This window comes from Triticum urartu, chromosome 4A (assembly GCF_056163025.1).
Source record: "Triticum urartu cultivar PI428250 chromosome 4A, HENAU_Tu73, whole genome shotgun sequence".
Lineage (NCBI taxonomy): Eukaryota > Viridiplantae > Streptophyta > Magnoliopsida > Poales > Poaceae > Triticum > Triticum urartu.
The window spans coordinates 576,897,079-576,919,649 of NC_141876.1; the positions used below are offsets into that span (position 1 = coordinate 576,897,079).

The 22,571-nt window shown below is 40.1% G+C and overlaps 1 protein-coding gene across 4 annotated transcripts; it reads left to right on the top strand.

The window, feature by feature from the left end:
- Positions 1-388: 388 nt before the first annotated feature.
- Positions 389-21,424, top strand: LOC125552932 (ARM repeat superfamily protein). 4 transcript variants are annotated; one of them, XM_048716658.2, is made up of 51 exons: positions 403-715; positions 798-888; positions 981-1,035; positions 1,163-1,294; positions 2,186-2,257; positions 2,960-3,050; positions 3,133-3,228; positions 3,357-3,435; positions 3,528-3,591; positions 4,558-4,661; positions 4,749-4,854; positions 5,193-5,279; positions 6,302-6,379; positions 6,501-6,568; positions 6,646-6,745; positions 6,872-7,024; positions 7,110-7,199; positions 7,333-7,398; positions 7,559-7,657; positions 7,755-7,829; positions 8,370-8,429; positions 8,818-8,907; positions 9,131-9,252; positions 9,453-9,582; positions 9,655-9,734; positions 10,136-10,271; positions 10,670-10,751; positions 12,029-12,174; positions 12,270-12,350; positions 12,457-12,557; positions 12,707-12,942; positions 13,033-13,142; positions 13,444-13,572; positions 13,654-13,725; positions 13,806-13,939; positions 14,618-14,690; positions 14,787-14,918; positions 15,990-16,162; positions 16,270-16,392; positions 16,486-16,546; positions 16,620-16,715; positions 18,243-18,343; positions 18,920-19,025; positions 19,115-19,228; positions 19,323-19,397; positions 19,832-19,930; positions 20,113-20,184; positions 20,271-20,356; positions 20,440-20,533; positions 20,688-20,795; positions 20,881-21,424. In XM_048716658.2, the coding sequence occupies exons 1-51, from the start codon at positions 445-447 to the stop codon at positions 21,118-21,120; spliced, it is 5,439 nt and encodes a 1,812-aa protein (XP_048572615.2). In that variant the 5' UTR covers positions 403-444; the 3' UTR covers positions 21,121-21,424. The 4 variants fall into 4 exon arrangements, with proteins under 4 accessions (XP_048572617.2, XP_048572615.2, XP_087375168.1 ...); XM_087519042.1 differs by lacking the exons at positions 403-715; positions 798-888; positions 981-1,035; positions 1,163-1,294; positions 2,186-2,257 and having other exon boundaries at positions 2,966-3,050; positions 3,141-3,228; XM_048716659.2 differs by lacking the exons at positions 403-715; positions 798-888; positions 981-1,035; ... (3 more) ...; positions 3,133-3,228; positions 3,528-3,591 and having other exon boundaries at positions 3,372-3,435.
- The last annotated feature ends 1,147 nt before the right edge of the window (positions 21,425-22,571 follow it).

Genomic DNA, 22,571 nt, shown 5'->3' on the forward strand with positions numbered 1-22,571 from the left:
AGCAGGTGGGCAGTTCAGTGGAAGGAATGATGAGAGATCAGATAAATTTTGGCCCTAATCGCCCAAATCGTCAGCTAAACTATTTGCTGATGCTCGAAGCAAAGAAAGAGCCAGCACAACAAGGTTGTCCTGGTGATAAACTATGTGCGCCCAACTTGCAACTCGTCACTCGTCAGCGACGTTCGAATTTCCAAAAAAAAATCCAACCTCCTGACGTAGGAGCAGAGTCCCGATCCCCATTTCACAACGAGTAGATTTGTGATCTCAAAGTTACCACAGATGCTGATGGAGACGGTGGAATTTTAGCTGAAAGATGCTACCGTAGGGTGAAGATTCAGATGAACAGAGCCTGAACCCCTCCGCAAACTGTTGAGGCCAGAGCGGCCGAGAGGAAGACGACGGACGGGCGCAGCATGATAGACCGGCACGTTCCGTTGCCGATGGATGGGTCGAGATCAAACGGCCCCGTCCAAATCCAACTGTGGTTCAATCCCTCCGCTTCTCCTCGTCAGTTTCCCTCGGCCCCCTTCGGCGGCACCCGGATGGAGACGGAGACGGAGTGACCTCACCACCCCCCATCGTGTCACGCCACCCGGGACTCGAACCTCTCTGAGCTGTCCCCGCCCGCCTCCCCTCTCCCCTCCTCGCCGCGCCGGGCCGCGGATCTCCTCCATGGCGTCCTCCTCCTCCGCCGCGGCGTCCGCGGCCGCGCTCGGTGAGCCTACGCCCCCCTCCCCCGCCACGTCCGTCTCCGATTCCGCCGCAGCACCCTCTCTCTGACTCTCCTCATTCCGCAGAGGCCGTGCAGGTCCTCGTCGCCTCCCTCGCCGACGACTCCCCGCGCGCCCGCGACTCCGCGCTCGCCGCGCTCCGCGAGATCGCGCCGCTGTAAGTGACCCAGCGATTTCCGCCGCCTATTGGCTCTGGCTGGCGGATGATTAGTTACTAACCCGTCGCTCGTTGCTTGTTGCCGGGTGCAGGAACCCGCTGCTCGTCCTCGACTGCTGCGCCACCGTCTCCCGGGGCGGCCACCGGGTAAGCTCCCCTCCCCTCCCCCGCGCCTCTGCGCCTAAAAGCATCTCTTCATTTTGGGCGCGCGTTTCCGTTTCGCTTCGGCTTTGGGTGTGAATTGCTTCTGTCTGGTTGATGTGGACTGCTGCAGCGCTTTGGCAACATGGCCGGGGTTTTCCTCGTCATGGCCTCCGCCGTCAGGGCTCTCGACCGCCGGGATGCCGAGCGCGAGTTCCTCCGGAAAATCGCCAAGATTGCCACCGCAGAGATTGTTAGCTCAAAGGTATTGTCGAACGATTTCAGTCCGCGTCCTTGTTTTTTTTTCCTTCCAGCTCAATATGGAACTGTGAGATGAGAATGAGGCAGTACTTTTTTGCGGCTTCACACGCCTTCATTTCTGGCACCCCGTTACATAACTGGAGAGGATTTTGTGGCGTTGGCTGAACAGTTGACATAAATGTTCTTGCCATACATAGGGATGTCACAAGTTTTACACACTAGGCATCCTATTCTGCTGTGACTGTCACACTGGGTTACAATTATTTTCATGAACTGACCCTGCTTGAGTATAAGATGCCATGGAACATTTTGACCATCACATACTTCACTTATCGCACCATCAAGTTAAAAGGTTTCCCACTGCCTCCTCAGAAGCTGGAGTGATTTGTTCATTGCCGTTCAATGAGTTGTTGCATACTTCAACTGCATGTTACAGTCTGAATTCTTTGAAACTTAATATTTATGTATTTTTCAAGTTTCAGTGCTCGGTACTTTATTATCACTCCTACATCTATTGTGCGGGTACCATTCTTCTGTAACACCTATTGGTTCTTAATTTCAGATTGATGTAATAGGTGTAGCTAGCTTTCTTAACTCAAGTAATTTTGGCATCCACCAAGCATCTCAACTCCAGGCATTTATTTATTTGCAGAAACGGCCCTGATTTTCTGCAGCCAAGAATCATGGCCCGTTTTTCAAGTTTATTCTTCTCTTTTTGCCATGGCTTTGAACATTCATAATGCTATCTGTTTACAATAGGTGCTATTCTAGTGCTCTGCAATGGCAAGGATGCATCATGTTTCTTTTTACAGCTTTTGATTTGTTTTCTAGTTTTTCTGTTTTGTCTGCCTTTGTTTATCTGTTGGTTGATCCAGTGGTGTTCTTTGGTGAACAGGACTTCAATGTTGATTGGCAAAGAGCGGCAGCTACTCTTCTTGTTGCCATTGGGTCACATGACCCAGATTTGGTATACCTTTTGCACAACCATTATACTTTCTGTTCGTGGATAAACTTGTTATAGATGTCAACTACTAGGAGTAAGGCTACTTCAATAAGGTCGAATTTGTTAGGTATGAAAAAATGGGGTCATGGTCACTGCGTAACTAAAAGGGCCAAACCCCAAAAGTGCATCTGAGAAAACAATAGTGGATACTGTCATGATGCAACACTTTTTCAGTGCCATCTCTTGCATTTTTACATCCTCTGGTTGCTACTGAGTAAATTTCCCCTAAAAAAATTCATTTCTCTTGGAGAGTTATTGATTGAAGGATTCTGTAACTGCAAGCATGACTTAATTATTGTTTCGGAGTTTGCATTCTAGCACCAATTATTTTGGGTGCACACTCAAGTCTGTTGCAAGTTTCAATACCAAACTTTTGTATTTGGCAATTCTTCACTAATCTTTATTTTCCGAAGATACCCAACTGAGTTTCATGTTAATTCAGGAATAGTGTTCTATTAATGCTGTGGGTTAACATTAGCTTTGGTAAACTTATATGTCAGAAGTCATTTGCTCTTCCCAAAGTCTACATTGCTGGATACCCACTTCTCTCTTGGATGACTGCCTAAGGAGAACTTGTATTTTGAAGGATATGACCATCATCAGTCGACTGTTCGTTTTGTGCCTTTCTGCTAGTATTCTCATAAGTACCAACCTAACACGTTGTAGATGATGGAGGAGATATTTCTTTACTTCTCTGGCCCAACTTCTGCTTTGCCAGCCATGTTACAGATACTTGCAGACTTTGCATCTGCTGAAGGTTAAACACATTCTTTTTATTTTAATTTCCACCTGAATTGGTTGGACTGCTGAATTTGCAACTTGTTCTTGCTTATTTGAAGCCCTGCAGTTCACTCCACGATTGAAGGATGTACTTTTGCGCGTTTTACCTATCCTAGGAAGTGTACGAGATGGCCAACGACCTGTATTTGCTAATGGTACTTCCTTTTGCAATTTCCTTCAGTTATCAGTCTATGCTCTCATTTGTACTCATATATTTCCAGAAATTTCTGAAAATATATACGTTCTTGCTTCTGAATTAATTGATACCATGTTTCCTTTGCAGCATTAAAGTGTTGGTGCCAGGCTGCATGGGTGTATATAGGAGACGCCTCTTCAGGGCTTCCTTTTGATGATGATGTTATGTAAGTTTCAATTTGACATAGATCATTTTCTGTTTATTTTTATTAGATGTAATGGAAGCTGGTTTGCCATCTGCGCAATATTCCATTGTCAGGTCCTTCATGAATTCAGTATTTGAATTACTTCTAAAAGTATGGACGGGCTCCCGTGATCTGAAGGTACACAGTTGATTGTTTGCTGATAATTACACCCGTTTCAATAGTAATAGTGTATCGACTGATAGGAGCGTGTTCATCAGTAGAAAAGTTACCTAAGTACAAAAATAACTTTGGTACATGTTATTGGAAATGCCTACCTGCCAATAAAACTGATACTCCCTCTGTAAACTAATATAAGAGCGTTTAGATCACTACTTTAGTATTCTAAACGCTCTTATATTAGTACGGAGGGAGTACATACTAACATTTTCTGTAATGGCTCAATATATTCTGATCCACCATTATCAAGGCTATTGGGCTAATAATGGTGCATTTTGTAAGCACCACAATGCACTGAGATCGAATGGTCACACAGAATAGCGTGTGAAGTCATGCTATGACAGTTTTGGTAACACGTGCTTATGTATCAAGCGAGAACTTCCCTTGCAGAGAGATTATCTTTTTGGGAAGTGTGAAAAAGCAAGTCCCGTTGCACTGATGGAAAAAGAGTTATTTACAAGCCCATAGAAGGGTCACACCTGACTTTACTTCACCCCAGCCTCTAATACCTAGGTGCCGCCAGAAGTAGTGCAGCATGCATGGGGTGACCTGCCGATCAAATCCACGTGAGTGCCGGGAGGGGGGGGGGGTGTCTTATCATCAATTACTTCTAGGGGGACAGTCAACAAATTGTGCCCATAGGCGCAGATCAGATGGTTGCTGTGCATTCCTGTCAATCAAATGGTTAGCATTGCGAGTTAATTTTCTCCTATATCATTGTCATCAAGTTTTTTTGGAGTCCCTTGCACAATGGACCTTTTCCTCTCTCTAGAACATTGCAAATTTGCTACAGTGTTGGGGGATCTTAGTGGCTTACAGAAATGAAATCTGTAGTAACGAAGTAATACACATTTTATTAGCACACTTAATGTTTTCAATCAAATTAATTGCTAAGTGGCACCCATGTGTGGTCAATATTTCCATCAGGTCCGTTTGTCTTCTGTGGAGGCTTTGGGAGAAATGGTTGGCCTGGTCACTAGGTCACAGTTAAAATCAGCTCTGCCAAGGATTATACCAACAATATTGGACCTGTATGTTTTTATTATTCTCATATATTTACTGAAGACTTCACACAATTCTCTCAGATATTTATTTGTTTTGAACTTCTACCTATGTAGATGTAAGAAAGATCAAGAAGTGGCTTTTACCGCGGCTCACAGTCTTCATAACCTTCTTAATGCATCATTACTGTCAGAAAGTGGCCCCCCTTTACTTGAGTTTGAGGTAAATTAAGAATATTCTTAAAACGTTATATTTTATTCAATTAATTAATACATCGACATTCTGTAAGTTTCTTATTGGAATTATGGTTAGTTGATAACTAATACGTGTCCTGCAAAATTTGTCCGACATTTCATTGCAGCATCTCATGTTTTTTTCTGCATGAACCATGATCGATGAGGAAACCCAGCATGATAATTTGGCAACTTCTCTAGGACATTATGTGATGAATTGACATCATATATACATAAAAAATGCATGCATTATTGCTGTTTTAACACCTTATATATATGTGATGTCAAAGCATGATAACTCGCAATTTGTTACTTCTTGTGTTGCAGGAGCTAGCTGTTGTCTTGATTACTCTTCTTCCTTTAGTATCTGTCAACATCAGCAAAGATGAACGCTATATTTCAAAGGGATTGAAGGTGCCTCCTATCTCAAAATCTTTTATTTGTGATCATTTTGGTTGCATTGAGACATCTGTTAATTCTGCACACTCTAGTGGATTATTCCAGATCCATACCGCCACATTGCGCTCGGTAAATAGAAGTGATGACGGAACCACTGATGGAGTCGACTGGACTCTGGAGAGTGATCTAAAGACATGTTATGCTAGCAGCATATAACATGGTTTTGTGGTTGAACCTTAGATTGGAGCCTGATAGGCAGTTGTGGAATCAGAATTTTCAGCTTAAGCTTATATCTTGGCTGATATGTCTCTTAAGGAAAGAACCTAAGAAAATGTTTCCATCTTTGAAATTGTGAATACAGAGCAACATCATCGTGGGAAAATATCTTCAGGGGTGTAAATGATGTGAAAAGTAACTCACATAGAGATATATTTTGAATTCTTGTTAGATTAGAACTTGTTAGTCCCTGTTTATAGTTTCTATTATTTCAGCATTATTGTAGGACATTTGTGCAGTTTTTCTTTTGACATATGTACGTATATTTATTCAGTAGTGTTGTCCCTAGTGTTAATAAGACTAGAGTCTAGGTCACTGGATCTAGACGAGGTCTGATACTGCAAACTTGAGTTTTAACAAAAATGTTGTTCTTATTCCTTATTAAGCCACTATGCCACACTAAAACAAACATGCACCAGTTTATATGGGCACCATATTATCCTCATTTGAGCACAAACTGTGATTGGTGTCATCTGCATCGTGTATCTTTCATCAAACAATTCACAAAGGTGTCTGAATATTGGAGTTTATGATACCTAGTATTTTCCTGCAAGTTCCTCGTGCTGTTTATTACCTCTGAAGCAAAGTTGTTTTTCAGTGTTCATTGCTTTATACTCCCTCTGTCCCATAATATAAGACGTTTTTGCAAGCTAACATAGCTAGCAAAAACGTCTTATTTTGTGGTATGGAGGGAGTAGTTTATACTAGATGAATGGTTAAGAATAGTTACTACACATGTGCTTATATTTACATGCTTGTAGACATACAATGAACTCCAGCACTGTTTCTTGGTAACTGGATTAGCATATCCTGAGGATCTGTGCATGTTCCTCCTGAGTGTAAGTACGAAGTTACACTTTTCCTACTTCCTACACATTCCAAAAAACTCAAAGTTTCATTGTGAATATTCACATAATTGGCTTATATAGTCCACTGTTGTTGCCTTCTATTGCCTTATAGAAATGTAGGTCAAAAGATGAAGCATCAATTGTTGGGGCACTTGGAACAATAAAACATCTATTGCCCAGGTTCTATTCCCTTCGCCCGCCACCCCCTTCTCTTCTTTTGGAATTATTTGTGACAAGTTCTGTAACCTATCATACAGGTTGTTGGAATCATGGCATACTAAGCAAACATTGTTGGTTGAAATAGTCAAATCACTTCTAGAGGAGCAGAGCTTGGGTATTCGAATGGCACTAGCTGAGGTATTCCATATTAACTTTTTTCAGACTTTGTTAATTTTTTTTGCCTGTATAGATAATACTGATATCTGTTTTTTTTGGTATACATCCAGTTATTCATTGTCTTAATACCAGTTCAATCATGTACAGCTAATTGTCGTTATGGCTTCACATTGCTACTTGAGTGGGCATTCTGCTGAGCTCGCGGTTGAGTTTTTGGTGGGGCATAGTGCTATAACCGATGATGATCTAAATGATATCAACACTCTGAAAAATGAGTACTTCCAGGACAAAAGATTTGAGGTTTAACTAATTTCAGACTATGCACAGTTTACTAACTGGATGCCAATTTCTTGAGGATGATTTATCTTATATTTTCACTTATCAGATGAAAATAAGTCTTGCTGGTCTATCTGAACTAAGAGCTGTATGTGAAAAGGGTCTACTTTTACTAGCAATTACCATTCCTGAAATGGAGGTACAGTGGAAACTTGATGTTCTTTAATCTTTTACATTGTGCCCATCTAATTAGGAAATCAGCTTGTGGAGCTAGGATAACAAATATCTTTATGGTGTTGTGAGTAATGCATTTTACATTTTATTATTTCCAGCTTGTTCTATGGCCATTTCTCTTGCAGCTGATTATCCCAAAGAAGTATACAGGTGCAGTAGCTACGGTGAGCGCTCTTAAGTTATTCTCTACACCCTTGATATTTGTCAAAGCAACGGACCTTAGTTGGTTATATTTGTTACGTGTTTTAACCGAAGTTTGGTCCTTTAATCAGTTTCGTAATATTAGTATATTGTGTACTGATTACAATGGAGATATATCTGCAGGTCTGCAAATGCATAACTGAATTGTGTAGGCATAAATTGTCGCAGACAAATCCACTATATACTGAGTTTAATGCCTCAAACGAAATGCCCAGTCCCGAGGTAGTTTGTTTACGTTTACTTGATACCAGATGTCCAGATGACATTTTAGTTTATCATCCATAGTTACTTATTTCTCATAGCTGTATCGGTTATGCAGGATCTGTTTGCTCGTTTGCTGGTGCTTCTGCATAATCCACTTTCTAGGGGGCAACTCGCTACCCAGATCCTGACGGTTTGTCTTCAAACTAATTAAATCTTCATTGTTGGTTCTTGTATCTGATTGATGTCCATCCATTTATTCCATGTATGGTCTAGCTTTCACAGACATGTGAATACTTCTCCTCTTAGAGATCCTGTGTCGTATTGAGGTTCTTCTATCCTTTGATGGTGAATTATCATATGCTTTATGTTGCAATGGATTAGTTATACATGGAAAATTAGTTCTTGACACACTAGTTCTCTTTCTTGTCGACTGGGATAACTTTTATCATCCCTGACCAATAGGCTGCCTGATACTGTTTGCTTCCATTCAGTATCTGGATTATATAGTCCGCAGCAGTGGATACCTTATTTTCATCACAACTCTAGTACTGTACTGTTGCCTTGTAAGTCTTTAACTTTGTTTGCCCTCATATAATGTAATTCAAGTTGTCACTCATTAAGAAGTGCGCTCTCTGGGGCCTCTGGTTATAATTCTTTTGATGTATTTAATATAGAAAAACCTCAAAGATTGTTCACTGCGGTCATCACACATTACTTTTGCTTTTTGTAGGTGCTGTGCTACTTGGGTCAACTTTTCCCAAGAAACCTTTCTTTATTTTGGGAAGATGAGGTATAGCCCCTTCATCTAGTGTTCTTAGCAGTTGAAGAGTGCATTCCCATTCCAGTTTTTTGTTAGTTAATCATGTTTGCATTTGTTTGGTTCTTAATGGAGAAGTAATTTTGTAGTAGGAGTAAGTCATATTATCCACTCATCTTTCCGCAGTATCGATTTTTTTCTTAATTTGTATGTTAATCGACATTTTAAGAACGGCCATTGCCCATCCTGGCTGTGTCTTGGATTAGTGTGATGCTTGCCCCTTGAATGGTTTCTTTGTACAATTCACTGAGCTATGTAACTTTTTTGGCGATTTACTTAACAGCAATAGGACTAATAGTCAAATTTCATCTTGTCATGTTGTTAAAGTGGCTTACAAAATGCATATTTTGGCAAGTATTAGGTCCCTAAGATGAAAGCTTACATCAGTGATCCTGAAGATCTTAAGCAAGATAGCACCTACCAGGAAATATGGGATAACATGATAATCAATGTAAGTATATTGCTCTTGTCGTCTGATGATTATAATCATGTCATAAAGCAAGTGGAATTATGGTGATTATTGTCACTGTCGGCAAATTTGTGCTAACTAGTTGTGTGAAAAACAGATGCTGGTAACAGATTAATTGCTTGTTTGTACCTTGTAGACTTTTTCTTTTGCAAGGCTTCAAATCATGCTTGCTTCTCTCAAAAGCTTATTTTGCTATGTCTTCCAGTTTTTAGCTGAATCCTTGGATGTTGTGAATGATAATGTGTGGGTCATATCCTTGGGCGATGCATTTGCTAGACAATATGATCTCTATGCTACATCTGATGGGCATTCAGCTTTGTTGCACAGGTAAGTTTATGTTAACTCTGCTGTACCTTCCATTGATCTGTAGTTATTGGCATTTCTCGGGATGTGGTCACTAATGCTTTTACTAGGTACATTCCTATTGAGATGGACTAGATGTTTTTGGCTCGGATGCACAAAATATATTGTGAACATGCCCATGCACTTAATGTACTGGAAGTGATTTTCTAATATTTTATCTGCAGATGTTTAGGAATGCTTCTTCAGAAGGTTGATGATAGGATTTATGTCCGTGAAAAGATTGATTTGATGTGTAGACATTCAAGTATGTCTATCCCTGTTAATCGCCTTGGACTTGCCCAAGGCATTGGTTTGGTAAGTTGGAATTAATGAAATCTTTTCATTTAGGACTTCCTTTTGGAGCTTTTGTACTGAATACACTTACAGGTTGCAGCTTCTCATTTGGACACAGTTTTGGAGAAGCTGAAGAACATATTAGAAAATGCAGGGCAAAGTGCTCTCCAGAGGTATTTATGTCCTTTTTGGTAGGAGCACCCTATTTTATATTGCTAATCTTACTGTGAATCATGCCGAGATAGCAACCCATAAGCTAAGTTGGAAGTAATTAGATTATGCTTTAGTTCACATATACACCTATATGGCCAGTTTTGTGCCCTTAGCAACCGATTTGTTTCCCCTTCTAAATTAACCACCTATAACGATTTACCGATATTTTTTGTAGGTACTTCATTTTGGTTTACTTGAACAATAGTTTTCTTCCATTTCCTCTTCTTATCATAATTTATTTGATGAAAGAGAAATCGAGATAATGAATGGCACTGTTGTTTTAGTGTCTTAGTTCATGTTTCCAGCCCATGTATGTAGTTGGCCCATTCTATTAATAAATATGTGGTGTTGAATTCTGCAGGTTCCTCTCATTTTTCTCGTTTAGAGAAAAAGTGGAGGATGTTGATGATACGTACGCAGCTCTGGCTTTGATGTATGGTTATGCTGCAAGATATGCCCCATCAACAGTAATTGAAGCCAGAATCAACGCACTTGTGGTATGTATCCAATTTATGAACTGAGCTGTCTTTATTTCTGCTATATAAAGATGACCAGTCTGATAAATGATACCTTTTTGGCTAAGTGCAACACATTTTCATAATATTACGCAATTTCGTACATCCACACTTACTCTGACAGTGCTCAGATACCATGGTTTTGTGTGTGTGTGTGTGTGTGGGGGGGGGGGGTGTGTGTAATTGTCCAAGTACTTGCCCCAAACGGGCTCATGTGGACATAGGTGCACCAGATGCACTTCCCTGATCCTGCATCAGATTATGTTTGAGGACACATTAATCACATCACAATAGATATTTTCTTTATTTCTTAGTCTGTGGCCAGCAAATCTGATATGCATTTTGATCTCCTGCCTTTACTCTACTTACCCTGTACTCAGGGGACTGATATGCTTGGAAGATTCCTTCATGTTCAACATCCTACTGCAAAGCAAGCTGTCATTACTGCAATTGACCTTTTAGGTACTTTCCTTTATAAGAAGGCTGCATGTCTTCTCTTGTTTTTGTAGTCATGCCTAGAATTTACTTCTGAAATGTACTCCGTTCCTCTGCTTTAGCACAATTGATATTTGCTATTTTCTTGCAGCAGTTGACTTGTTAGCCTCAACACCTGATTTTGTGTTTTACATTCGTTTATGCATATCATGTTTGTACTTCGTATCTATTTTAGGAAGACTTGTGGTAAGCTGCCGTGTCACAGATTCTGAAAAATCTTAGTTACCAACTGACCTTGGTGAAATCGGCTGAGATCTCATCGAGCTAGCATAATTCATATAAATGCCAGATTTCACTTAATTCTTGTACTTAAAACACTATCGCACGGTATTGCTGAACAAAGCAAAAGCAATTATGACTTGAGAATGAGCTTAAAACCTCACCCAGACAGAATGTATTGGCAGTACAGCTGTTTCCTTATGGAAATGGCTTTTGGTACACTGATTCAGTTAAGGTGGTTTCGACATCATCATGAACACAACAAGTTCAGATACTCCGTAAAGCTACAGTGCCAAACGGATCCGTCCTCCCCGCATCATAGACCCATGTCTCATATTTTACATTCGCTACTCGAGAATTGTTGTTGGCTTGTAACGATTTCTTATCTCTATCTCCTCTTTAACAAGTACTCCCTCCGTTTCTAAATATAAGTCTTTCTAGAGATTTCAATATGGATTATATACGTATGTATATAGACATAGTTTAGAGTGTAGATTCACTTATTTTGCTCCGTATATAGTCCATATTGGAATCTCTAGAAAGACTTATATTTAGGAACGAAGGGAGTAGTTCATAATGGAAATGGAATATTTCTATTAGTCTGGCATCTGTACAATGTTATTGTCTACTACATGCATGGCTCCAACGATGAACTGAATTCCAACTATAGAACTATGACCTGAATGAACAAAATGTTGCATTGAATCGTACCAGTCTATATTGGGGCTTATTACTCATGTTTGTACTTGCTGTTTTATTTTCCAATTACTTCTTCAATTGAGAGAATAAAGAAAGTGTTAATTGTGGTTTCTAGGAGATTCTTAAAAATGATTGTTCGAGAATTTGATGTCTTATGTTAGTTAAGGAAGGCTTAGTTTGCTTAGTTGACCTCGATATTTTGAATGCATCTAACATGACTAATTAGTTCTGTGTATTTAACCCAACAGTTAAAATTTCTAAGTTTCAGCTTACATTATACACGTTTTGGGGTCTATTTATCTTACATGATTATTGTTAATTTCTAGGCCGGGCTGTTATTAGTGCTGCTGAAATAGGAATTTCGTTCCCACTGCAACGAAGAGATCAATTGCTGGAGTATGTGCTAACTCTAATGGGAAGGGATCAAAGTGATGATCTCGTTGATTTCAGCATTGAGCTTCTGCAAACACAAGTATGAACTCAAGTTATACCGTTATTCACTATCATGTGTATACTAGCCGCTTGAGTTTGATGGATTTATTCATGCAAATCTTCTTATGTATGCAGACTGTTGCTTTGAGTGCTTGTACTACTCTGGTTTCAATAGAGCCAAGGTTACCTATGGAAACAAGAAATCGTGTCATGAAGGTCTGCTTTGCAGTGGCGAACGTCACAGAACTATGGCAATATGATTTTAGTTTCAGTTACTTGCATAACACATATGATTTTGAGTTGTTTTATGTTCCATTTTCAGGCAACCTTAGGTTTTTTTGCTTTGCCAACTGAGCCCTCAAACATTGTTGAGAGCCTGATAACAAACCTCATTATTCTGTTAGGTGCCATTCTGCTAACTAGGTAATGCTTTAAGCTCACTTTTTAATAAGTAAATCTCATTTTTCAGATAAGTTTTGACTGTCATGCTTCAATTTCTTCTGTTCTGTTCTGTTCCTTCTACCACTTGCTTGCGCTTTTTCTTATTGTGTTATGACCATTTTGTTTATCAGCGGTGAAGATGGCCGAAGCAGAGCAGAGCAGCTGTTGCATATTCTTAGACAACTCGATCCATATGTTTCAGCATCTGCAGAACACCAGAGAAGAAGGGGATGTGTTGCTGTACATGAGGTGTTAGTAAAGTTCCGCAATCTTTGTTCTGGTGGATTTGGTGCATCGGGCTCCTATCCAACTTTGAGCCTAAAGCACATTGATCAGGGAGGGCCTAGGGGCTCGTCAAGTTTGCCATGTATGTTGGAATTTTTTGCTTGGATTGTTACTGCAATTGTATGATTGTGATCTCCCAGTAGGTCAAGACTTCTTTTTTATTTTGTACCAGCTGCATTTGTGTTGCCGAATCGAGATTCATTAAGCTTGGGCGAGAGAATAATGGCATATCTACCTCGTTGTGCTGATACAGATGATGAAGTTAGGAAAGTTGCGATTCAGGTTTGTGTGGAAAGTAGCCGGTTTGCGTTCCTTTACCTGCCACAGCTCATTTCGTCTGTGCAATGTGCCATTTTCTAGGCCTTCTGGTTGCAGTGTGCCACACAAGAAAATTGAGAGACTAGTTCCCTAATAATCTGGATTGTGCAGCACAACATAGTTACATGGTTCTGTTGAAAACAGCCATGTTTTGCAGAAGATAACACAAAGATCTACGCCATAAACCTTAACAGTTAAAATTTCTCTTTATACACAGAAATTGAGCTCATAAATTTATCTTTATTATGTGCTCTTCCTGCTGCAGATCATTGCACTTTTCTTCAATATATCACTGTCACTTCCAAAGCAGAAGACATCTGCTAATGACATCGATCTAGAATCTTCATACGGTGCTTTGTCCTCCCTAGAGGACATAGTCTCCATCATCAGAAGGGTGAGTGGCTGTATTAATTTACCATTCATTAAATCTTCTTCTGAGCAAATGTTAAAATCCATCTTTCTCTTTCCTTTGAAGGCATCTGTTGATCAGATCGAAGTATTTCATAGAGTTGTCTCCTCTGTGTGTATTCTACTATCTAAGGATGAGGTAAACATTATTAGCTGAAATTTGATTGTAATTGAAGAATGTCATTATGGTTATTGACAGATTTTCTCTGTACTTTATAGCTGGTTGTCTTGCTACACTCTTGCACATTAGCGGCATGTGATAAAGTGAAGCAATCAGCAGATGGTTCCATTCAAGCTATTATAGTATTTATTATCAGAAGAGGCAAGGATCTACGTGAAGCTGATGTACTGAGGTTAGTTTATAGAAGTGGGAATTAGCTCAGAAGCACCCTAAGTGTCGTAGTTAGGGTGTGAATCGTGTATGCTTGAAAACAACAATATGCCAGTGGAAAATACCAAAATGTCCACCATCTCTGTTGAAGATATACAGGGTGTGAATTGCATGGCAACTTCAGGATGCGATGACGTCATGTTGGCCTCAGTTGGGCTGTGGACGTTGTCTCTGGAGATGCCTCACTAGTCACCGTATTGGAAAAATCCCAACTAAAAAGAACATCACATAAGGATAGTTTGGTTAGTTTTGAAAAAGTAACATGCATACGGTCATTACCCAGCAAGCAGAGTGCAACTGTCATCCAGCAATGACCATCTACTACAATCTAATTTAGGATATCACAACTGCCCAGCTTTCGAGCCATCTCAGGCCATGAGCGTTTTCGGCCGTTGGATCATCAGTTCTGCGTGGTTTTGACCGTTTGATCTCCTCTCATTCCCGCCTGGGCTACACCCCACGCTTCGCGTACAGGGCTGATGCTCCCATATCAAATTCGTCCAACTCTTGTTTTGTTAATTATACACCTTTGAAGAGTGTTACTGGCCTGATTTTTCTCAAAAAGAAGCACAGTGCATTACCTCTTTTTATGTTACCTTTTGATTCAAATATTGCTAAGATCTCACTTGTGATGTTACAGGACAACACAATCTCTGCTCTCATCAGCTATTGCTCTTACCGACAAGCACTCGCGCCAAGAAGTTCTCAATGCAGTATCCATTATCATTTTCTTGTGTCTGTCAGTTTCAATATTAATATTCATTTCAAGGATTATTCCCACAATCAGTTATTACCTTTGACTTAGATAGATATCATGCTTAGCAGAAAATACCAACCACATTGTGGTCTTTGATGAAGTTCTATTTGTGGCTGGGCGAGATATTTGTACAAAGGACATAACAAGAATTCATGGCGGTTGGGCTATACAAGATGTTTTTTATGTGAGTATTTGGGCCAAGCCTGGGCATATGTATTTATGAGTTTTCAACGACTTGTATCCTCGTTGCATTCAGTTATACAGCACTACCTCCGTCCTGGTTTATTGGTCCTCTTTATAATTTGTGCCAAACTTTGACCAAATATTTAACTAACAAAATGTTAATGCATGTCAACAAAAATTTTATCATTGGATTCGTATTTGAACATAGTTTTCAATGATGTAATATTTTGTGACATCCATGAACATTTTGTTAGTTAAATTTATGGTCAAAATTTGGCACAGAATACAATGTGGATCAATAAACCAGGACGGAGGTAGTATATTGGTAGGCACATGTATTTGATACTAGTATTTGGGCTGAGCCTGGGCATCTGTATTATGCAAGTTTTCAACGACTTGTATTTTAATTGCATTCAGCTATACAGTATATTAATAGGCACATGTATGTGTTACTCCTTCGTATCATACAAATGGGGTGTGCATTCATCATAGACCATAACGCTGCCCAGCATAATCATGTGATCTTATTTAAATGTATATTAATATGTTAATGACTTCTACTCCCTCCGTCCCATAATATTATGGGACGGAGGGAGTACTATTCATACATTTATAGACCGTTATAATCAGGACTTGCAAGGCACATTATATTTTTTGAACTTTTTTTTTCATATTGATAAGTTCCTAGGAAATTGATAGGTATACATTGCACTTTTTCCCTTCTAAGAAACGTGTGCTCTATCGGCCCTGATTTGAGACATTTCATATGTGATAGGAAAGAAATTTAATAAAATATTATCTAAAAAATTCTAGAAAGACTACGGCGAGCCAAATTGTATATTGTTCATTTAGTTGAAAAGGTTGTAATTCGATGAGTGACGTTTCTTCTGCAGTTCCATTCTTTATATTTGCCTTGTTCATATAGTAATGACATGCATAAATATTTTACTTGGACTAGTTTGTATGATAATAATTCCAGATTAAATAGCAACTGCAATTATGCAGCGATTGGGTAGGTGAATTCTACAGATACACTTCTTATTATGTGTTTGATGGTTTTCCCTGGTATCAGGTTTTCTCCCAGCATAAAGTGCTGGCTACTCTTTTTCTGGAGTACATTTTATCTATACTTCACAAAGAACCTGTTGCAACAAATGATTCAGAAAAAGGGGAAATTAACTCAGAGTCATCAGCTGATGACTGTATTCTACAAGCAACTATGTTCGCTCTCAATGCGTTCTTGAGGTATGGTTCTCCATTTGATGACTGACTGTTGATGTTGACTAATGGTGGACAACTGGATACCTTTCATTTGCTGATCTCATGTACTTGAAAATATCAAAACTTCACAGAGGTGGTGGGAAGGTCGGGAAACAAGCAGTTGAGCAAAGCTACCCTTCTGTCCTTTCTGCACTTATACTGAAGCTGGGAGGTCTTCACGGTCTTGCTGAATTAGGCCGCAATGAGCTTCTACGGTGAAAATTAGACTGACTTTCTGAAATCTTAATTTTATATATGAAGGCTATTGTGAAATGATTACCAGAAAGTTGTTACCTCATGTTTTGCAGATCATTGTTAATTGCATTCCAGTCATTCTGTGATTGTGTTGGCGATGTCGAGATGGGAAAGGTGCTTTTCTTAATGGCTATTGCCTGTCAACTGTCTAGCAATTATTGACTGTAAAATCTTTGTCATTTCATAGATATTAGCTCGAGATGGCGAACGAACCGAGAAGGAGAAGTGGATTGATCTTGTGCAAGAGGTTGCATGCAGTTCCTCAGTAAAGAGGCCCAATGAGGTAACTTCTAATGAACTTGCAGCTTCTCTTAGTCCCTGGCTAGACCAGCTTCCCTACCCCCCACTCTCTTCCGCATGGCTCCTCTATTGTATGTATGTCTTTAATAAAGTTATTGTCGGGGCTTCCTCTACAGTTTTCAGTTTGATAAAGAAGTAACTTCTAGAGTGTTTTGTGTGTTTGAGTCTTTCCGAGTTAATATATTAGTGAATTTTTGGTGACAAGAACATATGTTGACAGTAGCTGAATCCTCGTATTCAAAACTACAAATAAAATACATTTTCTTTCATCTATGTTTATGCGTTGGAAGTCATCAACAACTTGACCTTTGAAGTCATAGCTGCCAGAAACTCTAGCAAGCGTGTACATATGTATTATTCCTTACAAAACCATTTAGGAATAGCCACCATGTTTAATTTCTTTGCAGCCTTGGGAAGTTGTCCTTGAACCACATGTTAAATTGATTGATCTTTAGCACTTGAACCAGTTTCACAAGAAAACAAGACATGTTCACAGTACGTTATCTTTTGCACCTGTAGTGCGTGTATGGGTTTTGTTGAATTGTATATGTGGATTGCCTAGCCCTTTCCATTAGTTTGGACTTTTGGTTGCGTTGGCTAGTGTATGAAGCTTAACATGGTATCAGGCCTAAGGTCTTGAGTTCAAGTCCCAGCTTTCTTAATTTATTGACAAAATGCTGCTGCCCCCCTCTGTGTCCACGTATAGGCCTCTTGAGCCATACCTCGCGTCTATTCACGTGTTGACTTTCCGCGTCACACGTGAGAGGGGGTGTTGAAGTGTATATGTGGATTGACTAGCCGCCCTTTCCATCAGTTCGGACTTTTGGTTGCGTTGGCTATTGCATGAAGCTTAACATGGTATCTATTCACGTGTTGACTTCCCAAGCCACGCGTGAGAGAGGGGGTATTGAAGTGTATATGTGGATTGCCAAGCCCTTTCCATCACTTCGGACTTTTGGTTGTGTTGGCTAGTGCATGAAGCTTGTTAGGTTTCACCATGTAGCCTATCTACTCTAGGGTCATCCAGTGAGTACCACTAAATTCTAAATACCTTATTGCAATATTTAAAATGACATACAATTCTCAGTTTCAATATTAAATTGCAGCCTCCAAGAGCCTAAACTGTTAGGAACTTTTCATTTTTTCATGATAACAGGAATGGTATGTTAGAGTTAAAATAAAGATGATACTTCTTTGAATGTGAAATTTGCCTGTCTCAGCTCTCCTGAAGTTCTTGTGAGAAAACATAGAGCTTGTGTTTCAATATATTAAAAAGATAGAAAAGGTTAACAAGCCAAAAGAAAGGCCAAGGGCCAAAGCCAAACAACAGGGGGCGCTACAGCTCTTCTGAAACTCTTATAAGCTTTCATTGAAAGCTGGGTATTTATTGTCATAATTGCAACTGACTTTTCTTAAATGCAATCAGAAAATTAGTCACTGTTCTATGGTTTGGATGCATACATTGCGTGGTGAAATCACTATACCAAAATAACTGGGTAATATACCACAGGTTCTGCCAACCTGCGTTATCTTGAGCAAATCTCTTGACAGGAATCAGAGGGCTGAAAGGGAGGCTGCTGCTGCTGCACTATCAGAATTTATTCGCCACAGGTAATTAATACCATTCCTCTTCATATAAGTCCTAAGATGTTCACTGTACCTCCAGAAAATGAAGGGAGAATCAAAATGATTAGTTTATGGTTGCTTAGACAGAATCGGAGTTCAATCTCCCATGGGATTAGTTTCTGACTGGTTAGCAGCGGTTACCACTTACCACTTAGAGGTCCTCACTACTAAGGCCAGCACCAACTGGTATATTGGTCTGTTTTAAAATAATAAAATAGCAGTAGTTCAAGAAGTGCAAATTGCAGAAGTTTGAGAAAGCACTAACTGGAAAGTCTGGTGTTTCCTTGAAAACATGAAAGAGCCTGACTATGCATACAATTTTACAACAAGACATCCACCATAGTCAATACATATTCTCAAGGAAATCATGCCTGTCACTAAAAAGTGTTTAAATAGTATTTCATGCATTATGTATGCTGTAAATTTGTTGTAGTATTGTTGGCAAATATGTTCATGATTTTTACTGTGGTTTACAGGTACAACTCACGCGTATATTTCACTATTATTCCTTGCACAATTGAACTTGGCAATAACCTAATCCAGTTCTTTTTTGTTCTGCAGTGAAAAAGAACCTGCATTGCTTGAACAAATGGTTGAGGAATTGTGTCAACATGTAACCGACGACTCACCAACTGTCAGGAGTCTCTGCTTGCGAGGACTTGTACAGGTCATCAATCTAAACAGAGCAACTTCTAAGGATACATGTCTCATTGTTTGGCAATTGACTAACATAGATTGTGTGGCCACCTCTGTCAGATACCCGAGAGCCACATACTTAATTACATCCAGCAAGTCCTAGGAGTAATATTAGCATTACTTGAAGATGCCACCGAATCTGTTCAACTCACTGCTGTCCAGTGCCTGTTAACCGTGAGTTCTATAACTTGTTACACGATACAGATCTCCTTAAATGCCACTTATATTTAATTTGACAGAACATACAAACATCACACACTGCTTTCAGGTTCTTAATGTGTCAGAACAAGATGCAGTGGACCCCATTTTAATAAGTCTCTTAGTAAGGCTAAGGAATCTCCAGGTAACCATTTGGAACAAGCTTACCTTCATGTACTACCATTTTTAGTGACATGATGTGGGCATTTGTGTAAATTTATGATGGTTACTACTTACTATGAACCTGTTAAATTCATCGCAATATCAGTTATAAGTTAACAGATATTTTATCTATTGGTTGATGATAAAAACATCATGTGGAATCTATTGTGCACATGGAATCTAGAACAAGTATAATGTCTGCACAAAATGTGAATGCCTCTATGATCAAAAGAAACTTGACATCTTATGTGCCACTTGGGAACCTGCTTATGTCTCTTTTGGTGCTTTCCTGTTATCTTACGAGGTTGTTTTAGATCCATCTCCCTTTTCACTCAGGTGGCCTGTTTCTGTATTTTATTATATGATGACTGTAAACAACCTAGGGCCGTGACCTATTGTGTAACTTATCTGCTACAGATCTCCATGAATACAAAAATGAGGTCCAATGCCTTTGCAGCTTATGGTGCTCTAAGTGCCTATGGTGCTGGTTCACAGCATCATGCTTTTCTTGAGCAGGTAACACCCATTGCTTTAACAGTACATCTAGCAGGGAGCTGTTATCATGAAGGCCTTCTTATAGGATGCTGTTGTAGTGGTCATAGGAAGTGACATTGTCAACTTATGGGTTGTTAAGGCAATTGTAAGGATCTTTTCCCTTGTGCTTCTCAAGCTACCAATTTCTTTGCTGCCTGCTGCAGATACATGCCACTCTTCCGCGTTTGATCCTCCATCTTCATGATAATGACCTTAGCGTTCGCCTTGCCTGTCGGGTATGCAGTCGTTGCTTTGTTTTCCCTTACTAAGCATTTCCTTTAACTTGCATACCTTGATATTTGTGATTTTTTTTTTGAAACAGAACACATTCCAGCTCCTAGCGCCTTTGATGGAAGTAGATGGCTTGTCTTCACTCCTTAACAAGCAATATTTCACATCTGATCGGCGGTTTGTGTTGAACCTTCCTAGCTATTTCTGTTTTGTTTTTCATTTTATTTAGAAGTGACATTTTTAATATGGTGTGCCCTCAGATCTGATTACGAGGACTTCATTAGGGACTTAACAAGACAACTTTGTCGACTATCTCCCGTCAGAGTTGACAGCTACCTAGAATCTGCTATCCAGGTACCCTTTTCTTCTAGAGCATGCAGGAGAGCTTCATGTAGAGAGGGAGGGAGGGAGGGAGCCTTTTGTTTGTTTGTTTCAACCAGCATGATGACCAAGCTATGTGATCAATATAGCATCCTGAGTTCCTGACACATCTTTTTTCTTGATTTAGGCATTTGATGCACCTTGGCCGGTCATTCAAGCAAATGCAGTTTGCTTGGTTAGTTGCATGCTATCCTTTTTGGATGATCAACGCTTCCTTGCTCCTTACTTCTCCCAGGTATCTACACTCCATTTTGGTACTTTACTTATTATAAACATATCACGGGGAGCTGCTAACAGTCTTTAACACTTATTGTGTCAAGGTGTTCGCTATGTTGGTTGGCAGAATCAGCCAATCACCAGAGGCCGTTGTTCGAGCAGCAGCATCTTCTGCATTGGGCCTCCTGATAAAGAGGTCTAACATGCTCAAGTCATTGAGTTCACGGTTTGATCGAACAGATCCGTCACAGAGTTCTCAACATGGAGAGCCTCACGCTAAAACATCGTCTGAGCTTCAAGAAGAGGCTGCAGCAAAGCCAAATGGCACGCAAGGAGAGCAATAGAAGTAATTGAAGCTGATCTCTCTTGGATGTAAGTCTGTTGTACATGTACAGAGTTTAATGTTCATGCTGCCTGCCTGTACATTTTGTGCCTCCTTCAACAATAGAGCATAGAGAGATAATTCTGTAGCCATGTCCATAGGTTTTTAGTGCGACTGTACAGCATACTGCTGTGGCAGAATTCGCTGTGTTCTGCAAGCATGTACTCCGTATTATAATGAAGATACGCCTTGTAAGAATTCCTTGTGGAAATGTGGAAGCTGTTTTTTTTTCGCTGAATAAATGTGGAAGCTGGATTTGCCGTCTATCCAGAATTCTTCAGTGCTGCAAGTTCACTTTATTCCTAAAAAAAGTTCACTTTTAAGCTTGATGCATTTTAAAGCTTTATCAGTCGGTAGGTAGCTCGGATCTTCTACTCCTTTCGTATCTACCTAAACTGTTACTGGGGATCAATGGTGAGACTCCCTTTGTTGTAACTATTGTCAGAGTTGAAATATTTTCCTGTGAAGATTCTGTATGCCAAGGCATGCGCTCCATCTACCAGAATCAGATGATGCTCCCAAATTGACGGTTTGCGCCCTCCAATATTCACCAAGCTGATTTGCTCATGGTAGGGTAGGCTGATCTGACCAGCATGCATATTTATAACCCCGGACGAGTCCCTGGTTGAGAAAGTCAAGTTAGATTCGGTGCAAACAAAGCACAGCGCCATGATTTTGTAAAACAAACGAAGGAAGGGCATGGGCATGGCAATCTTTGCAAGTGCTGTGCTTTCTCGGTCTTTTCCGCACTCACGCCACACATGCCAATTTGCAATATACTAGTCCTACTACTGTAGTGGAGCATCCACACCGAATGGGCCATCGAGTCACCCATTCACACTTGACGACGACCTGACCGAGACCAGCAGGTCGTGACCTTCATTTATTAGCTTGTAGATTCATTTATTTTGGTATGGTGATGTTATTCATAGTATGAGTAACATGTTACTCGATTCATCTTTCTCTTTATTAAATCATTGCCACATAAGCAAATTTGCTGAGTTGGACCTTATATTATTGCTGAAGTTACTCCCACTGTGGATAGTCTTATATGTATGACACTAGTCTAAGTTACTCTCCCCCTCCCCTCTATGACTAGCCTTATAGAGGGTACCGAACTTGTCAAAGACTAGTCATAGTGGAGAGTAACTTACGCGCTATCTTAGGCTATGTTACTATCTTCATACTGGGTAGTAACATATGTGTGGTGTCACATTTTGCGGTTTGCACGGATCTCTTTGTCGGCGGGTACAGTGGACGTCGGGGCGGCAGCTCCGGGTAGTTTCTGTTTGTGCGCCGAGATGGCGATCTCGAGAACAATGCGAGTGGCAGCTCTATGAGGTGGGGCTCTTTCTCGACATTGGTTGGGTGGCATCCTTGTCCCGCTTGGGCGGTGGGGGTGTCGGCTCGGTC